This window comes from Apium graveolens, unplaced genomic scaffold (assembly GCF_009905375.1).
Source record: "Apium graveolens cultivar Ventura unplaced genomic scaffold, ASM990537v1 ctg153, whole genome shotgun sequence".
NCBI classification, from domain to species: Eukaryota; Viridiplantae; Streptophyta; class Magnoliopsida; order Apiales; family Apiaceae; genus Apium; species Apium graveolens.
Window position 1 is genome coordinate 92,661 of NW_027417286.1, and position 24,005 is coordinate 116,665.

The following is a 24,005-nucleotide window of genomic DNA, read 5'->3' on the forward strand; positions in this document are numbered from 1 at the left end:
TCTTAAATTTTACAATATTAAAGAGTAAACATAGGTTAGAGAAACAGTGTGATGTTAAACAACAAGATTTAACATCATTTTCGAAAAGTAAACCCATGTCTTATCCAGCATTTCACATCGGTGTGTTAAACTAACCGATGTCTGATCCAGCATTTCACATCGGTTGTTTAAACTAACCGATGTCTGATCCCACATTTCATATCAGTCATTTAAACTAACTGATGTCTGATCTAGCATTCACATCGGTTTGTTCGAAAGAATTTTAATAAATGGCTTTTAGAGCTTGTAGGTTTCATGTTTTAATGGATAAATATCTCATAATATACTCATATTCACCTAAAAACACTATAATATAAGCTGAAATTTGTTGCAAAGACATCACATTTAATCTTAAAACTGATGTATATCAGTGCAATAGACATCGGCTGTTAACCGATGTCAAAGGCTAATGACATTTAACATCACACGCGAAGACATTGGTTCAGATTTATTTTAACATCGGTTCTGAACCGATGTCTGATGCCATATTTCTAGTAGTGAATTTATACTCAATATTGATTCCTGAAATCCAAATATTATATATAACACGAAAAGAAAATGAAACTGCCATGAAAGTATAGGAAATGTTTGTATACACAAAAATACACAAAATATATGTGAACCAAGATAAAATATCAACATATATATCTAAATATATATATAGTCCTCCTTCAATACAAACTAAATTAAAAAATATTTATAATTTAGTGGATATCACTAAATTACATAATACTGATCAATAAATGAGTGGTGCCACGGTCAAAAATATATAAGTGGATTATTATATAATTACTAATTATACATATATCAATTAGTAATAGGTCATGGTATAGTTTGTATATATATTGGTTTGTATTGGATCACTAGATTCTATAATATATATATATATAATTTTTTTTAAAAAATAATAATTAATTTTATCATATATAATATATTAATATCGTATAACTCTATGTTTGAACGTATACTAACCCAAATATATTCATATGACACCGAGTATGTTCATATTCCTTCATTTGATGTTCTTACACCGAAAATATAGAATAATTTCGAATATTTCTATCATTTCCATAATTTTAATAAACTCAAATTTAGTGCTTTCTATACAAAAAAACAAAAAATATATAAATTAGAAAATGGTTTTAAGTACTGTCGTACCAAATCAAAATTAAAAATCTATACTATCTATACTATACTATAATAACCAGAATGAAATATAATTTGGTTCAACGGTTATTCCCTAATTTTAGTTATTAAAAAAGTAAAAAGTAGTGTTATATATCCGCTAAACTACTAAACACAAATTATCCTATTATTAAAAAATAAATAAATAGTGGTATATATCCGCTAAACTACTAAATTCTTAAACTACTGGACAAAATCTACTTATCCTACTAAACTACGATCACATGTTATCCTATAATTTTTATTATTAATTAATAATTATTATATAATTATAAAAATATTTTATAATTATAATATGAAGGGATAAATAAAAAATTTAAATAATAACGGGAACCCTGCATTGCATGGGATTTAAGCTAGTATATAGAATATAATAACCGGAATGGGGTATATTTTAGTTCAACAGTTGTCCCCTTATTTTGGTTATTAAAAATAAAAATAAATAGTGTTATACACATACTAAACTACTAAATTGCTAAGTTATTACATATAGTCTCCTTATACCGCTAAACTACAACCAAAACTTATCCTACAAAACTACGATCACAGCTCCTTCCTAATTCTTTTATTATTTTTATTTTAAATCTATAATTAATATATATTTATATAAATATATTAAAATTAATATATAATTGGATAAATAAAATTTAGAATTTATTTAAAAATTAACAGAACATGTGCATTGCACGGGATTTAATCTAGTCTACTATAATAACTGGAATGACGTATAATTTGGTTCAAAAGTTATTCCCTCATTTTGTTTATTAAAAATTATAAATAGTGTTATATATGTGCTAAAATACTAAATTATTAAACTAATAGACATAATCTATTTATCCTACTAAACAACGACTCCAACTTTATACAATAATTTTAATTATAACTTTATAATTATTATATATTTATATAAATATTTTAAAATTATAATATAACTGAATTAAAAAAAAATATTAACGAAATCCTGGATTTAAACTAGTATCATAAAATAATATTTTAGGTTCAACAAAATTACATAGACAAAAAACAGCATAACAAAATTAATAAATTTATCAAGCCCGACCCGTTACCTGAATAGTTATAATCTGAAAACCAACACCCCTAAATCCTATTATCAGGCTTCTTAAAGTAAAATTGAGTAGAAATGAGCTTGTCAAAACACAAGTACTTTCCCGAACAGCTTATGTCGGAGATACTCAAAAGACTTCCGGTTAAGGATTTTTTACGTTGTGGAGCTGTCCAAAAATCATGGTATTCTCTTGTAAGAACTCCTATGTTTATCTCTCTCCACTCTAATTATCAAAAACTAACATCACATATAAACCCTAAATATCTACTTTTCCATAATTTTGATACCCATGAATTAACATTACATTTCGATGATCCACAATGTGAAGAATATTGCAATCATGCATTTGACTTACGATCAGCTAGTGCCTGGTATGCACAATCAAATGGTTTAATTTTTCTGTTTTTAATGTTTGATTCAGAACATCATTATAATCCCAACATTGCTCTCTTGAATCCTCTAGCTCATAAATTTACGATGCTCCCTCAATCGCCCCTTTCGATATTTACATTTCTCGAGACTGAGTGGAAGGCTTTAGCTTTTGGGTTTTTACCGGAAGTTAACAATTATGTTGTGGTACATATTATCAAACCTAAATCGACTGCTGCACCTTACTTTGATCCATACTCACCTGATGACTCTTACGAACAAGCCCTGCACACAGTAGAGATTGGGGTTTATAGTCTTAACTCTAATTCTTGGAATAAAATATGCCAAGATAAAGTTTTTGTTGATTTTATGAGTACTAATAGATCTGTATTTGTTAATGGAACTGCATTTTGGGTAGGGTTTAACACCGACGTTTCATATCAATTAGTTATGTACTTTGATACCAAAACAAACATACTGGGAAAAATCAAGGTGCCTAACTGGATTGCACTTCACGAACGTCAGCTTTGTAATCCTCTTATTCTTCCATTTGGTCAATCGATTGCTTACTTTGTTGAGGTCGAGGATTTCGATGCATAAGAGGATGATGAGGATTATAAATCTCCTCATCTGGATATTTGGGTATTGAAAGATGATATGATAGATGAGTTTTCTTGGGAGAAAAAGATGAGTGTGAGTATAAGTGAAGATGTTTCGGCTCAAGTCTTGGGTGTAAGGAACAACGGTGATCCAATACTAGGAAAATCAAACAGTTTCATTACATATAATCTTCACACCCATGAACCAAATGATTTTAATGATCATTTAACTCCCTATTCCTTGTTGGAATTAATCTAAATGTTTTATTTGTTTTATTGTTTAAATTAATCAGCTGGTCACTAGTATTAGTAATGCAGTTTGAGTAGGACTCCAGAGTTATTAGGATGTGTAGTGAGGAGAATAAGTCGTGGAGAACACTAAGGTGTTTAGCCCTGGTTTGTATCTATCAGTTTAGGCTCAGTAGTTTTAGATAAATTTGCTTCAGTTGCATTTGTTTTAGTTAACTCTCTCAGATTATAAAACTCATCAGTTATCAATATAGCTGCTTTCATTTCTTTTTAACAGTATTGTTCTTGTCTATATTCTACACATGGTATCAGAGCTTCACTCAATCGCAAGCCACACTTCAAGCAAATGGAGACCAACAAGGGAAAAGAAAGTTCTTTTGATTTAATCTACCCAATTCTAACTAAGACAAATTACACAGCATGGGCTATGAAAATGCGTGTGTTCATGCCGGCCCATGGTGTATGGGATGCGGTTGAACCCAAAGACGCAAATGTTGCAATTGAAGACAAGATGGATAAGCGAGATTTGGCTATTATATATCAGGGGATAGGTGATGATCTGTTAATGTCAATAGCTGACAAAATGACCTCAAAGACAGCTTGGGAGGCAATAAAAACGGTTCACCTTGGAGCAGACAAAGTTAAAAAGGCGAAAGCTCAAACTCTTAAGGCTGAATTTGAGTCTCTTGTCATGAAAGATACAGAACAGCGAGATGATTTCTGCATGAAGATGAATAGCCTGGTGACCAACATCCGGACGTTAGGAGAGAAGGTTGAGGAGACGTATGTCATCAAAAAGCTCTTCAGAGCAGTACCTGTGAAGTTTCTTCAAATTGCATCAGCGATTGAGCAATTTGGAGATTTGGAGAAAATGTCCGTAGAAAAAGTTGTGGGATCCCTCAAGGCACACGAGGAGAGAATACGCTGACAGAATGAATTGAATAACGGCCAGCTCATGCTTACTGAAGAGCAGTGGTCACGACGTGAAGGCACTGAGACCAAACTGTTGTTTACACAGGACGAATGGTTGAAGCGAGCTAACAAAGGAGGAAATGGGGGCAATGGAGATTACCGTAAGGATGGTCGAATGTTTCGTGATAGGAGCAAAGTCAAATGTTTTAACTGCCATAATCACGGACATTTCGCTTCGGAATACCGTAAGCCAAGGAGAGACAGAGAACAACAAGCTGAGCCAAATTTGACTCAAATCACTAATGATGAGCCCGCATTGCTTGTGGCTGAATTCGACAAGATCGACAACAGCAGAGGCACTAAACTTAATACGGAGGAGGACAACATGTGGTATCTAGACAATGGTGCCAGCAGTCACATGACTGGGCATCGTGGAAAGTTCAAAGATTTAGACGAAACTGTTATGGGTCAAGTGAAGTTCGGTGACGGGTCTATGGTACACATAAAAGGCAGAGGAACTCTGAAGCTTATGTATAAAAATGGTGAAGAACGTGAACTGAAAGACGTATACTATATACCAACCCTCAGAAATAACATAATTAGCCTGGGTCAGTTATCTGAGGAAGGTAATCGAGTTGTTCTTGATGGAAACATGTTGTGGGTATACACCGCAGATGGGAAACTCTTAATCAAGGTACAAAGAGGTACGAACAGATTGTACAAGCTATGTGTCAAGGGAGTTCGAGGTGACTGTTTACTATAAAAGGTGGAAGAGGAGACACGAATTTGGCATCTACGCCTTGGTCACGTCAACTTTCCAGCGATGCAACTTATGTCCCAGAAACAAATGGTTTGTGGCATACCCAAGGTGATGCAACCAGCAGGACATGTAGTGGTTGCCTCATGTCGAAACAATCACGTAAGCCATTCCCTTCTCACTCTATTTTTTCTGCGAAGCGTGTTTTAGAATTAATACATGGAGATTTATGTGGCCCTATCACTCCCATAACACCAGCGGGGAATAAATATTTTATGTTGCTAGTTGATGATTTTACTAGAATGATTTGGGTTTACATGCTTAAAGCAAAATCTGAAGCACTGATAGCTTTTAAGGGTTTTAAAGCTCTAGTTGATAATGGTGTTACATCAGGAATCCAAGTATTATGGACTGACAACGGAGGAGAGTTCTGCTCAACAGAGTTCAATAAATTTTGTGAAGAGATGGGCATTTTGAGACAGCACACAACACCATATTCTCCGCAACAGAATGGGGTGGTCGAAAGGCGTAATAAAACAGTGGTAGCTATGGGCACGAGTATGCTAAAAGAGCGGAATGTTCCATCTGAAATGTGGGGAGAAGTAATTAGACACGCAGTTTATGTACTCAACAATTTGCCCACTCGAGCCCTCTCAGAAATCACGGCTCACGAGGCCTGGTATGGTGAAAAACCTCATGTTGATCAACTTCGTGTGTTTGGGTGCGTAGCTTACATGAAAATTCCAAATGTCTATGTTAAAAAGTTGGACGACAGAAGCAAACGAGTTGTGTACTTCGGTAGAGAATCGGACATAAAGGCCCATCAGCTGTATGACCCAACCACAGGAGTTATACATGTCAGTCGGGATGTCTGTTTTGAAGAAGAGAAAAGCTGGTCCCGGAATCATAGTGAATCGACAAGTGCCGAAGAAGGAAAGTTCATAGTGGTGAGAATAAAAGATATTGAACCTGAGGTTGAAACCACAGACAGTGACGACACCATTCTGACCACACCGCAATCAAGCAGCCTTACCTCGAGTCAAAGTCAGACTGCAACTCCTCAAACTCAGGCGTCTGTCGCTCAGAGTACTGAATCTAGATCTGAAACAAATGAAGGAAGTATCTCAGCTACCTCGAGCGAAAGCAGTGCACCTCTGAGGTTCAGAAATCTGAATCATATTTATGCTCCAGATGTAGACTTAGAGTTAACAGAGGAATTGCTCTTGTTGAACATCGATGAACCTATGTTATATGAGCAGGCTGCTAAGAGTCGAATCTGGAAGGACGCAATGAAAGCTGAACTTGATGCTATCGAGAAAAACCAGACCTGGGTTCTTACAGACCTGCCTAAGGGGCATAAAGCCATCGATAAAGTGGGTTTTCAAGGCTAAGAAGGATACTAATGGCGAGGTTGTCAAACACAAATCTTGGTTAGTGGCAAAGGGTTATGTTCAAAAACATGGGATAGATTATGAGGAGGTTTTCGCCCCGGTTACACGGCTTGAAACAGTAAGACTTTTACTAGCTCTTGCGGTAAAGAATTCTTAGGAAGTACACCATCTTGATGTAAAATCAGCTTTCCTCAACGGAGAATTGTAGGAAGAGGTGTATGTCGCACAGCCTAAAGGGTATGTTAAAAGAGGAAAAGAGTCAAAGGTGTACAGGTTGTTAAAGGCCCTTTATGGTTTACGTCAGGCACCGAGGGCCTGGTACGCTCAGCTCAATAAATGTCTTCACAAGTTGGGGTTTGTTAAATGTCCGTTTAAGCACGCTGTTTACACCGGGAGAGATGGAACCGAGTCACTAGTCATTGGTGTCTACGTTGATGATCTTTTGATCACCGGCACCAGTACTTCACACATAATCAAATTCAAGGAGAAAATGGGCAGGGAATTTGAGATGTCTGATTTGGGACGGCTCACTTATTATCTTGGTCTGGAAGTCGAGCAAGGCCAGGGGTTTATTGAACTAAAACAAACGGCTTACGCTAAGAAAATTCTGGAGAAGGCGGGTATGAGTGACTGTAATCCCGTCAGATATCCTATGGAACCAAAACTGCTACTGCACAAAGATGAAAATGGTGAACCTATAAACCCAACAGAATTTAATCCATAATTGGAGGTTTGCGCTACCTAGTGCACACCAGGCCTGATATCGCCTATACAGTAGTAGTGGTCAGTCGGTTCATGGAATGCCCAACTATGTTACATCTCTCTGCAGCTAAGAGAATATTGCATTATGTACGAGGAACCTTGGATTTTGGAATACTGTACAAGGCTGGAAAAGGTAACTATTTGCTAGCAGGTTATTCAGATAGTGACTTGGCAAGATGTGTGGACAATCGTAAGAGCAGTGGTGGAGTGGCGTTTTACATGGATGACAGTCTTATAACTTGGATTCCTCAGAAACAAAGATGTGTTGCATTATAGTTGTGTGAAGCAGAATTTATAGCAGCCACAATAGCTGCTTGTCAACGGATATAGCTGCAACGAGTTCTTAGTTACATTTCAGATGTTGAGCCCGGGCCTGTTATGTTATATATTGATAATCGTTCTGCTGTTGATCTCGCCAAGAATCCGGTCTTCCATGGTAGGAGCAAGCACATAGACATTCACTATCATTTTATACGAGAATGCGTGGAACAAGGTCTGATCAAAATTAAATATGTCAGCACAAATGAGCAGCGTGCAGACATTCTCACTAAAGCACTGTCCGTAGCAAAGTTTGAGAAAATGAGGAACCTGTTGGGTGTTAAGCAGCTCAAGTCAGTTTAGATTAAGGGGGTGTATGTTGGAATTAATCTAAACGTTTTATTTATTTTATTGTTTAAATAAATCAGCTGGTCACTAGTATTAGTATTGCAGTAAGAGTAGGACTCCAGAGTTGTTAGGATGTGTAGTCAGGAGAATAAGTCGTGGAGAAAACTAAGGTGTTTAGCCCTGGTTTGTATCTATAAGTTTAGGCTAAGTAGTTTTAGATAAATTTGCTTCAGTGGCATTTGTTTTAGTTAACTCTCTCAGATTATAAAACTCATCAGTTATCAATATAGCTTCTTTCATTTCTGTTTAACAGTATTGTTCTTGTCTATATTCTACATTCCTATGATGAGGATACACCATTCTTTTTCATCAGTCCTTTTGTGGAGACTCTGCGTTTGCTTGATATTGATCGACATAATTGAAGAAAATGTTTTGGAAGCCTTGTAATTGCAATGAGAACTTGGTAGAGTTCTTCAGCTAGCTCTCCATTTGATATGTGCTTCAAAAGTAGATTATGAACAGGGGAAGATTTCAAGCAAACAATTCTTTGGATTTGACGGATTCTGATTTTGGTTCATCAAGTCTATGATTTTACGTTGAGAGTTTTCTTGATTTTGCCGCTATTGACAATTGGGACAAAGTTGTTTGCACAATATTATGTGATAATTCATCTAGGTTTTTGTACTTGAAAAATATGTATTGTTTTTTCATTTGTTTATTTTATCTTTTTGTTTCTCTTGGAAGTAATATAGTATATGTTTATATTGTCTATATGCAGGATGTTAGGTTTATGTTACTGAGAAATATACATGTGAACCAAAATGGTGTGGTTTTTAGAGTACTTGGATTAGAGAACATGGTAATCTTCCAAAGTGATGTGCAAATAATTTGTTTCTGTTTTGCTTGATCGTTTCAATTTGCAATCCACTACCTTGTCTGTACCTTCTAATTTGTATCCTTCAACTTAATTAGTTTTCTGATTCTTTGTGTTGAATGTCCAATTCTCATAGGAGTTGCATCTTTGCATTTAGTAAGCTCCTGAGTAGCTGCTATTAAATGTTCAGGTCCTTGTCAACTGTAATGCATTAGGCCAGTATCTAGTTTGAAACTAAACAGTTTAGATGTCCTCTTGATGGTTCCGACTATAAGTATCTTTGCATCTTTATATGTCTTGTATGTCATAATTTTTCCACTTACATATTTGTAAGTTTTTTTTAGCCGTCAATGACAAGTGGAAAGGAATTGCAAGGACAATGACAGACTTAAATTTTCTGTTGAACCTACCCAAAAATTCTCATGCCCTTTTAATAGGGTAGCTAGCATTTGTTATTGCATTTTCGCTTTCATTGACATTCTTGATGCAAAATTCGGCAATTCTAAAAGCAATTCTGATCTAGCCCTGATTTAGCCAGGTTTATCATCTCTTATAAGTTACTTAAAAGTTAAAAAATACATATAAATTTTTAACTTAAAAGGAATCCCAAATGGGGAATCTTACCTGTTGTTTGTTATCTTCCCTTAACGGTGATTTTTCAGCTGCTATGTATCAGATTACAGGTCTTATTGCTAAACCTTATATCATTGCCAAAGTTAAATGGATATAGAAAGAGATAGTTCTGCTGCCCATACACTCATGGTGGTTAATGAAGTTTTTTTTTAATGGGAAAACTTCAATTTAAATAAATTAGCAAAGATAATTGATTAAAACTCTCTCTCTCCAATTACAAAAGATAAATCATTTAAAATAAAATTCTTATTTTTATCTTTTCTTATTTTACAATAGACCAAAGGCCTTCTTTTTTGGAGTTTGTGAATATTGTTGGTTAATAGTTTAACCAATTTTTTATATAACTTAGAAGCCACTATTAATATTTTTTCTTAACTACTTCTCACATGCGAAAATTCAAAACTTTTATATAATATCCTTTCGTAAATGAATCTTAGATGAGTCATAATTTGAAACTGATTTAATAGCTATAATAAATACTAAAACTTTATTGAATTGTGGATTCTAATTTCTTTCATAAAAAAATCACGAATTTCAAGGAAAATATGTCATTTGAAAGTTACAATAGTTACAAAAAAAATACATTTATGATGCTTTAGAACAATATAACTCTAACACTAAACAAACTCCAATTTTATGACTCCAAAGGGAAACTCAGAAATAGAAAAAATTAAACCCTAATTGCACCAGCTTCCTTCAGGTCTTCTGATTGAGTGTCTGAAGATGAGACTGTTGAAGCAGAACAAGATGCCATCTTCAAAAGACTTGGTGTTGAGTATGTCCAAAATCATGGTAATATCTCTCAAAGACTGCTATGTTTGCTAATATGGCACCCATTTATTAGTTGTACATTTTGATGATAAACAATGTCAAGAATACTGTACACTATATTCACTTGACTTCAATAATATTGCATGTCTGAATTATCGAGTGGTCTGGTTTGTGTGTCTTCGATGTTATATTGAAAACCTGAATACTATTCCGCCATTTACCTATGGAGTTTGGTTGGGAGCTAGGAAGCATGAGTGCGGGTGCGGGGGTACGTGATACGGGGATATGGGAATTCAGAAAATATAAAAAGATGGGATTCGATCGGGTACGGGATATATTTTTCAGGAGTTTCAGTCAAATTAAACTAAATAATGAACTACATAAGTTCATTATGAGTACATTATCATTAAAAATATATATTATTATTACTCGATAATCCAATTGACATATTTTAGCATAGTTAATTGATTAAATTTTCAAGTATCTGTATTATCTTCAAAAGACTTCGTGTTAAGTATGGTGATATCTCTCAAAGACTGCTATGTTTGCTAATATGATAAACAATGTCAAATATACTTTACACTATATTCACTTGACTTCAATAATCATGCATGTATGAATTATGGAGTGGTCTGATTTGTGTGTCTTCGTTGTTATATTGAAAACCTGAATACTATTCCACCATTTATCTATGGAGTTTGGTGGGGAGAAAAAGATGAGTGCTAGTCTATATGAAAACTTTTGGGTTGATGCCTTGGGCACAGGGAATAATGGTTCCCATATTAGAAAAACCAAACAGTTTGATTCATATAATCTTGAATCAATATTATATGATTTCATTGATTCATGTGATCGTTCGACTCCATATTCAAATTACGAGGAGGGCTCCAAACCACCTCCTATCATCACGCTTTTTGTGGAGACTTTGGTTTAATATTGTTTAATATAATTAAACAAAATGTTAGTAAGTTGGGAGCCTTGTTATTGCAATAGGTATTTGGTAGAGTTCTTCAATTTTTTATGAAGATGCGGATGTCATTATTTGTGCATCAACGGGGGAAGATGCCATCCTACGACTTCCCTGAAGGAATCCTGTCTAAAAATTTCAAAAGACTTTATGTTAAGGTATGTCTAAAATCTGTTGGTTTTAATCTAAACTTATTCTTTGTTTTAATTATTTTAGTACATGGAGACCTTAGAGACTTGGTCTGCAATGTTCAGGAGAGTTTTTAGGCATAGTTGAATAAGTCTGGGTAGTGGATATAGTGTAGGAAACATCTGTTATTGGTTCCTAGTTTGTAGGTCTTTCATTCTTGTATTTATTTGATTTCTCTCGCAGCTAATAAACAATCAACTTCACTTGTTTGTTTTTACTCCATTTAAAAGTTATCATCTACATTTATACACATACTTATATATATATTAAGATCTTGTTGGTGGTGTTCTATATTGTGGTATCAGAGCCTGAAGTCTACAGCGGATGCCCAAGTATATGCCCAGAAAAACAAAGATGGAGACGAACAAAATCAAAGAGGGAGGAGTTGGTCTGAACTACCCAATGCTGGCACGGAGCAATTATACAGCTTGGGCGATAAAGATGAGAGTGTTTATGCAAGCTCACGCGGTGTGGGATGCGGTGGAACCCAAGGATCCAAAAGGAAAAGTGGAGGAACGGATGGACAAGCTCGCACTGGCAGCAATCTATCAGGGGATCCCTGAAGACATGCTTTTGTCCCTCGCCAAGAAAACTACGGCCAAGGACGAATGGTCAGCCAGACAAACTATGTGTCTAGGGGCTGATCGTGTTAAAAAGGCTAAGGTCCAAACTCTAAAATCTGAGTTTGAATCCTTAAAAAAGAAGGAAACAGAACACCTTGACGATTTTTGTATGAAGCTAAATGGCTTGGTAGCAAACATTCGAGCTTTGGGTGAAGTAATTGAAGAAAGTTATGTGGTGAAAAAATTACTAAGAGCTGTACCTTCAAAGTTTCTGCAGATAGCATCCACAATCGAGCAATTTGGTGACTTGGAGAGTATATCAATCGAGGAGGCTATTGGGTCTTTGAAGGCTCACGAGAAAAGGCTAAGATGCCAAAGTGAATCCAGTGGGGGACAATTGCTTCTCACTGAGGACGAATGGTTAAAAAGGGAAAAGGAGGAAGGACAACTACTATTCACCATGGAAGAATGGTAGAAGAGATCTAATGTAAGAGGAAAGAATTCTGGAAGTGAAAGTCAATTGAATGAAGGAAGTCGGGGACCTCGAGACAGAAGCAAAGTACGGTGCTTTAATTGTCTCTCATTTGGTCACTACGCAGCAGAGTGCAGAAAACCCAGGCGTCAAAGAGAGCATCGAGCTGAAGTAAATATGGCACGGACTCAAGATGAAGAACCAGCTTTGTTAATGCTAAAGTGCGAGAAGAACAAACTGATGTTGAGTGAGAAAGGTGTGACACCAAAACTGGTTGCAGACGTTGCAAGCAAACAAAGTGAATCGAATGTATGGTATTTGGGCAATAGGGCGAGTAACCACATGACAGGACAACGTTCGAAGTTCACTAATCTAAAAGAGGAGGTAATAGGTCAAGTTCGTTTTGGAGATGGTTCAACCGTAAGTATCAAGAGAAAAGGAACAGTTGTGTTCAGATGTAAGAATGGTGAAGAACGACAATTTCACGAGGTATATTACATTTCAAACCTATGTAATAACATTTTGAGTCTTGGTCAGTTATCTGAAAATGGAAATCGAGTTGTATTAAATTGAGTTTTTTTGTGGGTTTATGATGAAAATGAAAAACTTCTTATAAAAGTAAAACGTTCAGGAAACAGATTGTATAAGATTATCATTGAGAGTATTGAGCCTACATGTTTTCTATCAAAAACGGATGAGCTGTCTTGGATGTGGCATGAACGCCTTGGCCACGTAAATTTTCATGCTCTGAGTCTAATGTCCAATAATAACATTGTTACTGGTTTTCCAACAATTGTGCAACCCAAGGAGCTGTACACGGGCTGTCTCATGTCTAAACAAACTAGGAAGGCTTTTCCTGTAAAGTCAGGCTACAGAGCACAGCAAGCCTTAGAGCTGGTCTATGGTGATCTGTGTGGGCCAATATCACCGGAAACTTCAAGTGGAAATAGGTATTTTTTTCCTCTTAGTAGATGACTTTAGCAGGGCAATGTGGGTGTACATGCTAAGAACTAAAGATGAAGCTCTTAATGCTTTCAAGAAATTCAAGGCCCTGGTTGAAAATAGCCCAGAAAGGAAGATAAAATGTCTTCGCACAGATAGAGGGGGTGAATTCTGTTCAAATGACTTCAAGTCATACTGCGAGGAAGCTGGGATCAGTCGTCAATACACTGCTCCATATACGCCACAGCAAAACGGCGTCGTTGAAAGACGTAACCGCACTGTTGTTGCCATAACCAGAAGTTTCTTGAAGACCATGAAACTTCCATCATTCTTGTGGGGGGAAGCAGTTCGACATTCTATATATATTTTAAACCGTCCACCTACCCGTGCCCTGTCAAAAAGAACCCCATATGAGGCCTGGACTGGAGTTAAACCGAATCTGGAACATGTTCGAGTTTTTGGTTGTGTCACACATATGAAAATTCCTATTGGGCAGGTGAAGAAACTGGATGACCGCAGCAAAGCAGTGATAAATTTGGGCAGAGAAGCTGGAACTAAGGCCTATCACTTATATGATCCCGTGTCCAAGCAAGTGCACGTTAGTCGTGACGTGGATTTTGAAGAGAAGAAAATGTGGTCTTGGGATCAGCTCGAAGAAGGACACCAAACGCAGCAGAATTATTTTACGATTTTTGGTTTTGAGTCAGGGGACACCAACAGAAATGAGGAAGGAGAGAATTTCAACACTCCACAACAAACAGACACTGTGCCATATGATTCCGTATACTCGAGCTCAGAACCAGAAAGCCCTTCACTGGAAGCAACACCTAAGTCAGTCTCAACACAAGTTTTTGGCATCTCTGGTGGTGAAAGTTCTGCTGTTAGTAGTGAACCTCGAAAATTCAGGAGTCTTGATGATATTTACAATAATACAGAGATAGTCGAATTAGATGATGAGTTGTTGCTTATAGGCATGGATGAACCACTAAACTATGATCAAGCATCAAGGAAGAAGGAATGGAAAAATGCTATGAAATCAGAATTGGAGGTAGTTGAAAGAAATGAGACCTGGACACTGACAGCGCTGCCACCAGGTAAGAAACCCATAGATTTAAAATGGGTTTTCAAGTTAAAGAAGGATTCAAATGGGGAAATAGTGAAACATAAGGCAAGGATCATGGCAAAGGGGTATGTGCAAGAATACGGAGTAGACTTTGAGGAAATTTTTGCACCTGTGACTCGCCTTGAGAATGTACGGCCTTATTCTTGCTTTATCAGCTAAAAATGGGGGGGGGGACTACATCACCTAGATGTGAAATCAGCATTTCTAAATGGGGAGTTAACGGAAGAGGTTTATGTATCGCAACCTAAGGGTTTTGTAAAGCCTGGACAGGAACACATGGTTTACAAGCTACACAAGGTTTTGTACGGCCTTCGTCAAGCTCCTCGAGCCTGGTACTCGAAGCTGAGTAAATGCCTGGAGAGCATGGGTTTAAAAAGGTGTCCTTACAAACATGTTGTTTACACTAAAAAGGAAGAAGGAGTGGTGTTGATTGTAGCAGTCTATGTTGATGACTTGCTGGTGACTAGACTAATGCTGCTGTTATACGAAAGTTGAAGGATCAAATAGGTGAGTCTTTTAATATGAGCGATCTGGGTACTCTCTCTTACTACCCGGGAATCGAGGTTGAGCAGGAAAATGGGGACATTGAGCTTAAACAAGCAGCATATGCCAAGAAAGTTTTAGAGCAAGCGGGCATGAGAGATTGTAACCCAACAAAGTATCCAATGGAGACAAAACTTTTGATCACAAAGGATGAAGGAGGAGCAACAATTGATTCAAAGGAGTTCAAAAGCATAGTGGGTGGTCTTTGATATCTTGTTCATACCCGACCAGACATTGCATATGCCGTAGGGATAATCAGTCGATTTATAGAAAGATCAACTGTTATGCACCTCAATGCGGCTAAGCGAATTCTTCATTATGTTAGAGGAACGATGAATTATGGTTTAATCTACTCTAAGGATAGCGGGAATAATGTGTTGACAGGGTTCTCAGACAGTGATTTGGCTGGCCATATTGACGACAAAAAGAGTATCGAAGGCATGGTCTTTTACCTGAATGAGAGTGTGATAACCTCGGTTTCTCAGAAACAAAAGTGTGTTGCCTTGTCGTCTTGCGAAGCTGAATTTATGGCAGCTACCGGAGCGGCGTGTCAGGGAATATGGCTGTGAAAGCTACTGGGAGAAGTTACAGATGGTTGTGTTGGGCCTGTAGTGCTATACATTGACAACAAATCTGCCATAGATTTGGCCAAGAACCCAGTTTTTCATGGTAGATCAAAACATATTGATATAAGTTATCACTTTATCAGAGAATGTGTTGAACATGGTGAAATTATTATTAAGCATATTCGTTCAGATGAACAGCGTGCTGATGTCCTCACAAAACCGTTACCAATAGTCAAGTTCGAGAAGATGCATCAATTGCTGGGAGTTAAGAATCTGAATAAAGATGTTTAGATTAAGGGGGTGCTTGTTGGTTTTAATCTAAACTTATTCTTTGTTTTAATTGTTTTAGTACATGGAGACCTCAGAGACTTGGTCTGCAACGTTCAGGAGAGTTTTTAGGCATAGTTGAATAAGTCTGGGTAGTGGAGATAGTGTAGGAAACATTTGTTACTGGTTCCTAGTTTGTAGGTCTTTCATTCTTGTATTTATTTGATTTCTCTTGCAGCTAATAAACTATCAACTTCACTTGTTTGTTTTTACTCCATTTAAAAGTTATAATCTACATTTATACACATACTTATATATATATTAAGATCTTGCTGGTGGTGTTCTATAAAATCATGGTATTATCTCTTAAAGATTTTTCCATATTAGTCCTAAATATTTACTTCCCATAATACTAATACCCATTTCTTAACCCTAAGTTCTGATGATGTACACTTGAATATCTCTACTTGATGGTACTTGACTTTAAAAATCACGAATGGTAAGCATTATCCAATGGTTTAATTTGCTTGACTTTGATAATCAGTATCCATGGAATCCGCTTGTTCAGAAATGCAGAACTCTTCCAGATTCACCTCTTTTAAGATTTACTTTTGAAGAGATTTACTGTACATTCTGGCAATGCACAATGTCAAGAATATTACACATTTGATTATCCACTTGACTTGCCCACTAGTTCGTGGTATGTGCAATCAAATGGTTTAATTTAGGTATCTACTATGTTGGATAAAGAATTTTACCAAAATCTCGACATTTATATCTGGAATCTTCTTGTTCAAAAATTTAATATTATACCAGAGTTGCCCCTTTCAACACTTACATTTAAGGAGACTACGCTTTAGCTTTTGGATTTTTACCGGAAGTGAATGATTACGTTGTGGTACGTGTTGCCAAACCTAGATCAACCTATGAAGCTCTATCATTGAAATATATGGATAATAACTCACATGTTAACTATGAACAATAACTGCACACAGACACCATTGATCTTTATAGTCTAAATACTAATTCTTGGAGGAAAATATGCCATTCTTATTAATTGTATGTCTGGTCATCAGTCAATGTGTGTTAATGGTATTGCATAGTGGATAGGGTTTGACTTGTCAGATCAGTTAATTATGCGCTTCGATATCAAGAAAAATGTATTGTGAAATATATCAGGATGCCTGATATATCTCACGATCTTCAAATTAAGGATCACTACATCCTTACGATTGGTCAATCTATTGCTTGCTTTATAGAGGGTTATGAGATCGATTTAGATGAGTAGGATCCTAAGTTGCACATTTGGGTATTTAAAGATAATATGAGAAGTGAGGATGATATGATAGGTGAGTTTTTTTTGGAAATGAGTGTTAGTCTAGATGAAGATGTTTGGGCCCAAGTCTTGGGTACAAGGAACTATGGTGATCCAATAGTAGAAAAATCAAACAGTTTGACTGCATATGATCTTGATACTCAAGAACCATATGATTTTGTTAAATTCTTGTATACAGGTAAGAGTTGTTAAAAAGCAAGTTTGGAAGATCATAGTGGACGACATGATTTTTCTAGGTTTCAGTGGAAGAAATTCTTGAGTTCGAAAATTCTTCAGGAATCAAATATATTTTTCATTTCTTATACACTAAATGTTTAACACAAAATTAAATCAATAAACTAAAACAACAACAAAATAGAATTTTTTAAATTTTTTAAATTAATAAAAATTAGTAAATTAAATATATTTAAATTAAATATATACATTACATCAGTCAACCAAATATCAAGAATGATATTTCAATCTTATACTATCTTAACGCGAGTCCTCATTCCAACCCCTAACAACTATGCAAACCAAACAATCCCTTAATTCTTATAAATTAGTTGGGATAAGGATATTTAGAACTAAAATCAGTTATATTGTAATTTATAATTATTTTATAGAAACAAGTTTTTATGATACAATATAAACTATTTTTAATCTAAAATGCTAGATAAATCAACAAAAAATGGGAAAGCGTGAGTTGTATGGCCTATTTAATGTATATTAAAACAAGTAATTTAAAGTTTATAATTGTCATATAAGAGATATGTAAATTATTTATTAGGATTTTGCTCAAATTTGAGAAGTGATGATTTTCGTATTTAAAATTGATGATTTTATAAAATATAATTTTTTTGGTTTGCACAAAATCACTAATTTAGAAAATTCAAAATTTCAGTATTTCAAAAAATCGCAATTTTTCACTACAAAATCACTCGTTCTCACAGTTTTCCTTTTAAGAAGTTCTCACTAGAGTGTGACCCATATTTATTATAAGTTATTTAGTTATTTTAAAAAATATATTTATAAATTGGTGAGGTATAAGTTAATTATTACTATAATTTTAAAAAAATCTAAAATTTTGATTATGAGTATGAATATAGAATTTAAAACAGAAATAAATTATTAATATTCGAATTCTCCGATTATAAACATATACAGAGTAGTTCATGGCTTGACTGTCGGCATACTTTTCTTTTCTTTTTTGACAGGTAAAGGGTTGGAAAAACCATCCCGAGAAATAACAACATTATAACATGGCACACATCATTAGGGAGGAAAGATCACACTTAAGGAATTCTAAACATAATATTAAATACAAAGCTTTTTTTAACAATCCAATGTGCTGGAGCATTACAAAGCTTAGAAACAAAAGTAGAGCTTTATTTTAACATGGAAGGAAGAATTCTTATATTTTCGGTTAACGCAATAGCATGCCAGGGAGGTGTCTGGTTTAAAGATGTAAGAGAAATGGCCACAACCGAGTCAGAGTCGATATAAGTCGAATATAGTTGTTTTTAATAAGCAAGGCTAGCCATAACCTTCCAAATTACGAAAATTTCAGCATGCAGAGGAGAAGAAGCTTTAACCAAGCAACCTTGACCTTCGATTATACCTCCGGTCATAATTATGCTTCACAAGACTTGCACGTGGGGAAGATCACTGATGATAGTAAATAATAAGTTTAGGAAAGTTAGTATATAAAGGGCTGAAGAGAGATGTAAACTCACAAGAATAAGTTTAATTTAAGTTTTAACTGTGGGTGGTATTTAAGTGACTATCTCCAAATAAACAAGCATTTCTAGCTTTTAAGATAGCCCAACTAGTGATAGTTAAAGATACAAGAAAATTCAATGCATTTTTTTGAAGAAGCATGCATAACCATGAATGCCAGAGCTGATTCAACTGACTTGAAATTTTTTGTATTCAACTAAGTTAATTATGAGCTTGAAAGGAAAAAAACATAAATGATGAAGTACATCTCCTCTAACTTTGAACTTATGCACATTTCCATGTACATTTCTGAAATGGAAAAAATTGAAATGGGATTCGTTCTATTTAAGTCAACTTTTATTTGTTAGATTATTTCAGTTTCAATTTTTTCCAAAAAAAAATGCTTTTTATTGGCTCACTGACCTCCTTTCTTTTGTTGGCTCTCTACTTCCTGAAGATAATGTGTTACCTAGTAATGCATATGAAGCAAACAAACCCTCTTCATTTAGGTCTAGAGTATATAAAGTTCCATTCATGTCTGAATGACTGTATACTTTTCAAGGGTGTACATGCTGATGCAACCAAATGTCCTAAGTGTCGACTTTCTCGGTAGAAGTTGACAAAGAAAGGTGAAGAGAGGGTTAATCTTCCAGCCAAAGTCATGTGGTATTTTTTAACAATTCCTAGATTTAAACGTATGTTTAAATCTCCTTCCACCGCTGAATTAATGTGTTTGCATGCGCAACAGCGGACACAAGATGGTAAAATACGATATTCGGCCGACTCTCCATCTTGGAAAAATATAGATTATAGGTGGCCCTGCTTTGGTAGTGAACCGAGAAACCTTCGCTTCGATTTGTTGTCGGATCGTGTAAACCCGCACAATAATGGCCTATCTTACAGATATAGTTGCTGGCCAGTCATATTGGTGACTTACAATCTTCCTCCCTGGTTATGTATGACAAGGAAATTTATGATGTTGTCGATATTGGTCCCTGGCCCGCATGAGCCTGGTAATAACATCGACATCTACTTACAACCGATGATTGATGATTTGAAAAGCTTTGGAGGAAGGTGAACCAAATGTGTATGAGGCGTATAACAAATCATTTTTCACTTTAAAAGCAGTTTTAATGTGGACGATAAATGACTTCCCTGCTTATGGAAATTCATCCGGTTGCGTCAATAAGGGTTATAAGTGTTATCCAGTTTGTGGAGATGACACCATAGCTAAATATTTGACTCATAGTAGGAAATTGTGCTACCAAGGTCATCGCCAATATTTGCCTCTACATCATCCTTATAGAAGGCAAAATGCCGCTTTTAATGGAAACCAAGAGTTTGGCAGCCGCGTCTAATCCTATCCGAAGAAGAAGTGTTAGCAGAGCAAGAACAAATCAAATTTGAATTTGGGAAGAAAATGAAGAAGGCAAAGAAGGTTGAAAGTCCATGGAAGAAAAGTCAGTATTTTTCGAGTTAGAATACAGGAAATTTCACCATGTTAGGCATTATATTGATATCATGCATGTCGAGAAAAATGTATGTGATAGTCTGATTGGCACATTACTAAATATGTGTCATAAGACAAAAGATAGTGCAGCAGCCCGTCGTGATATGATGGAAATGGGCGTTAGATCTGATTTGGCTCCCCAAGTATGAGTAAAGAAAACCCATTTGCCTCCTTCTCTCATTACTTTGTCAAAGGAAGAAAAAAAGACATTCTTTTTATCATTAATGTCGATGAAACTTCCATACGGACATGCATCGAACATCAAAAATTATGTTTACATGCCTGATTTGAATATTTACGGGCTGAAGTCACATGATTTTCACATCCTTCTCCAACAATTACTCCCAGTTGCAATATACTCCGTTCTCCCGAAGCATGTTAGGGTCAAAATTATTAGATTGTGTTTCTTCTTTAATGCTTTATGCAACAAAGTAGTAGACGTGTTAAAACTGGATAAGCTGCAGTCAGATGTCATACTGACCTTGTGCGATCTAGAAAAGATTTTCCTTGTGTCATTTTTAGATGTAATGGTACATATAGTATTCCACTTGGTTCAGGAACTACGCTTATGCTGACCAGTATTTAATAGGTAGATGTATGCCTTTGAACGGTTTAATAAAGTACTAAAGGGTTATGTTCGAAACCTTTATTATCCCGAAGGTTGTATGGCAGAGAGTTACCTTTGAGAAGAGTCCGTATAATTTTGCACCGAGTTTCTTAGTCATAATTACTCCACTGTCGGTCTTCCAAAGGACCAAGATAATAAGATATCTGGTCCATTATCCGTTGTGATAATAAAATCAGTAGAAGAGAAGGAGCGAGATAAAGCACATCTACATGTCCTTCTGAACAACGTTGAAGTGTTTCCATACATTATGTGAGTTTATTCACTTTGTTGTTTTCAATTCCTCATTATCCAGTAGTTAGTCTTCTAATGTGTTTTTAATATATCATTCCATATGCATTTTTCAGAATGCATAAGGAATATCTTGAAGAAATTCACTGAGCGAAAAGGAAAAGCTTACATTGGCTCATGAGAGAGCACAATCGGCTTTTTGCTGATTGGTATAAAAACAAAGTCAGTGTTATATTAGGTTTTTTGATCTGTAGTGTAATGACGACTATTAGCTATTTAGGATTTAAGATTTCTTATCATATTTGTAGGTGAATGATGAACTAAGGGAGAACAACAAAGGTGTTTCAGAAATGAAAAGATGGCTCTCTGCCAAGACATCATTTTCAGTACTAACTTATCAAGTTTTTCTAGTGAACGGAGTGCGATATTTTACAAAGGAACAAGATGACATACGCATTGTTCAAACAGCGGGGTGTCTGTCATTGCTAAAACGGTCCAGGTGTCTAGTGCCAAGGACTTGAACCCTGTAGAAAGTAATTTGACATTTTACGGTATCATACTAGAGATATGGGAATTAGATTATCATACATTCAAGGCTCCCTTGTTCATGTGTAAATGGGCAAGTAATGATAAGGAATAAGGGTTGATGATCTTGGGTTCACACTTGTGGATTTTAGTCAACAAAGTCGCAAAAAAAGATAAATATATTTTTGTTGACCGAGTCAAGCAAGTGTTTTACCTTGAAGATCCTGTTGATGCTACCTGGTTTGTTATACTGTCCTCCACAACTCGAGACTACCATGAATTGTATAATGAAGATGACTTAGGAGACACGACCATGGAACATCCCCATTCTGCACTGAAATCCCCGCAACTGATGTCACTACTGATGATGTCGCTCATACTGCTAGACCTAATGTTGAGGGAATTTGGATTGAAAATCCTGCTACTAAAACCCCTACATCTAATGTCGTTACTGACGGATGATGTAGCTTTATGTATTATGTAGTCTTTTATTATTGGTCAAATAATTTTATTATTGTGTGTAAAATATATATCTTATATGCAATTTCGATGACTGAATGAACCATATATATTTGCCTTTAATTGTGTTATAATGTGTAAAATACATTATTTAATTGTTCTTTTTTTCTTTTGTTTTGCAGTGTTATAATCATATAAATAATTCTTCCATAATTATTGATTGATGGCATTGTTTTTTCTTTAATTGTTTTGCATTGTTTAATTGTACTTGTATAAAATGCTTCATTCAGTAAATAGAAATGGAGCAAAACTTATGTTCAATTTTATTATAATTATTTTCTTTAATTGTAATGACTGATGGCATAATTTTTTTTTTTTAATTGTAATTATGCTTGTATTGATGGCTTTATGTTCAATTTTATTCAGACTATGGGAGCAAAATGGTAAATAAGCAAAAAGCCAAGAAAGTAATTTTCGAAGAAAGTGACGGGAAGAATAACTCTGAAAAGGTTGAGGATGAGATGGTTCCTGATGTCAAAACTACATAGACTTGTAATGATAAGTTGGTTCAAGTCCCTCCACAATATCAAACTCAAAGTAGTGGTGAAGAAACAATGACCACATCTGAATCTACAAAAAAGAGGCTAGGAGGTGCGCGTGGTATTTCAGCTCTTCACAAAGTAGTGGTGAAGAAAGCTCGGGGAAACAAATTTAAAGTTAGATACAATGAATTTGGAGTTCCCATCAGAAATACCAGGCCTACTTTACAGTCTTACATAGGAATGCTCGCAAGGACAATGATTTCAATCGACACTGAAAACTGGCCAAACGTGGATTGTGATTTAAAAGCAAAATTACGGGATGATGTGCAGGTAAATTATATCCCTTGTTGACTTCTTCATTTTATTTAAATTATGACTGTAAATTATGTGGCTTATTTATATTGTGTGATTTAATACGCTGCTCTTTAGGACACATTCAAACTTGCCTCAGAAAGTGAGAAGTTTGTGCTACAGTCGGCAGGTGAAAAATGAAGGCAGTTTAAAGCTCATTTAACTGCAAAATATGTGATGCCATTTATTGGAAAAAAGAAGAAATTGATGAAGCCTCCGAAGAATTATGCCTTTGTTGGTAAAGAACCTTGGAAAAAATTTATTGCAGAGAGGACGAGCCCCAAATGGCTGGTATGAAAATATTCTACTAATATAATATACAGGATTGCCATTTTACTTGCTAAATGATTAAATAAATTTTGGTTAAATAATATTTATTAATTTTAAAATTTGTTTTGGTGCAGGAACAACGTAAGTTACAGAGCAATAGAGTGGGTAAACGGAAAAATCATCACCATTTGTCAAGGAAGGGGTATATTGGTTTGCGAGAAGAAGAAGTAAGAACCTATATCTATGTGGCTTTGCAATTCTATGTTTTAAGGGAGTTCAAACATTTTTCTTTTTTTTAACAGATGTCAAAGCAGTACAAGGTGTTATACAAACATGTTGCAGTCTTCGTAAAAGCCATTGGGGAGTCAATACCGATTTCGTATGATTCTGACGTGTTTGGAACTGAGAAAACAATTTTTATCTTTCATGAAAATGTGAAAGCATTGTTGGAGTTCGATATAATTGGCCAAGCTGCAATATCATCTTATATGGCGTAAGTTACTTTTTTTATCGTTATATATACAATATTCATATTTTATACGGATTTTATAAGTAATGTAATTCACTCCCTGGTAGGCTCTTGCAAAGACTGATTAAGATTGAGAGGAAGAAT

At 35.4% G+C, this 24,005-nt stretch overlaps 1 protein-coding gene across 1 annotated transcript; it reads left to right on the top strand.

Moving 5' to 3' along the window:
* Positions 1–3,853: 3,853 nt before the first annotated feature.
* Positions 3,854–4,435, top strand: LOC141699947 (uncharacterized). Its single transcript, XM_074503741.1, has one exon. The coding sequence runs from the start codon at positions 3,854–3,856 to the stop codon at positions 4,433–4,435; it is 582 nt and encodes a 193-aa protein (XP_074359842.1).
* Positions 4,436–24,005: the final 19,570 nt, after the last annotated feature.

What these genes read in the sequence shown, in the direction of transcription:
- LOC141699947 (XM_074503741.1), top strand. Translation starts at nt 3,854, where the DNA reads ATGGAGACCAACAAGGGAAAAGAAAGTTCTTTTGATTTAATCTACCCA.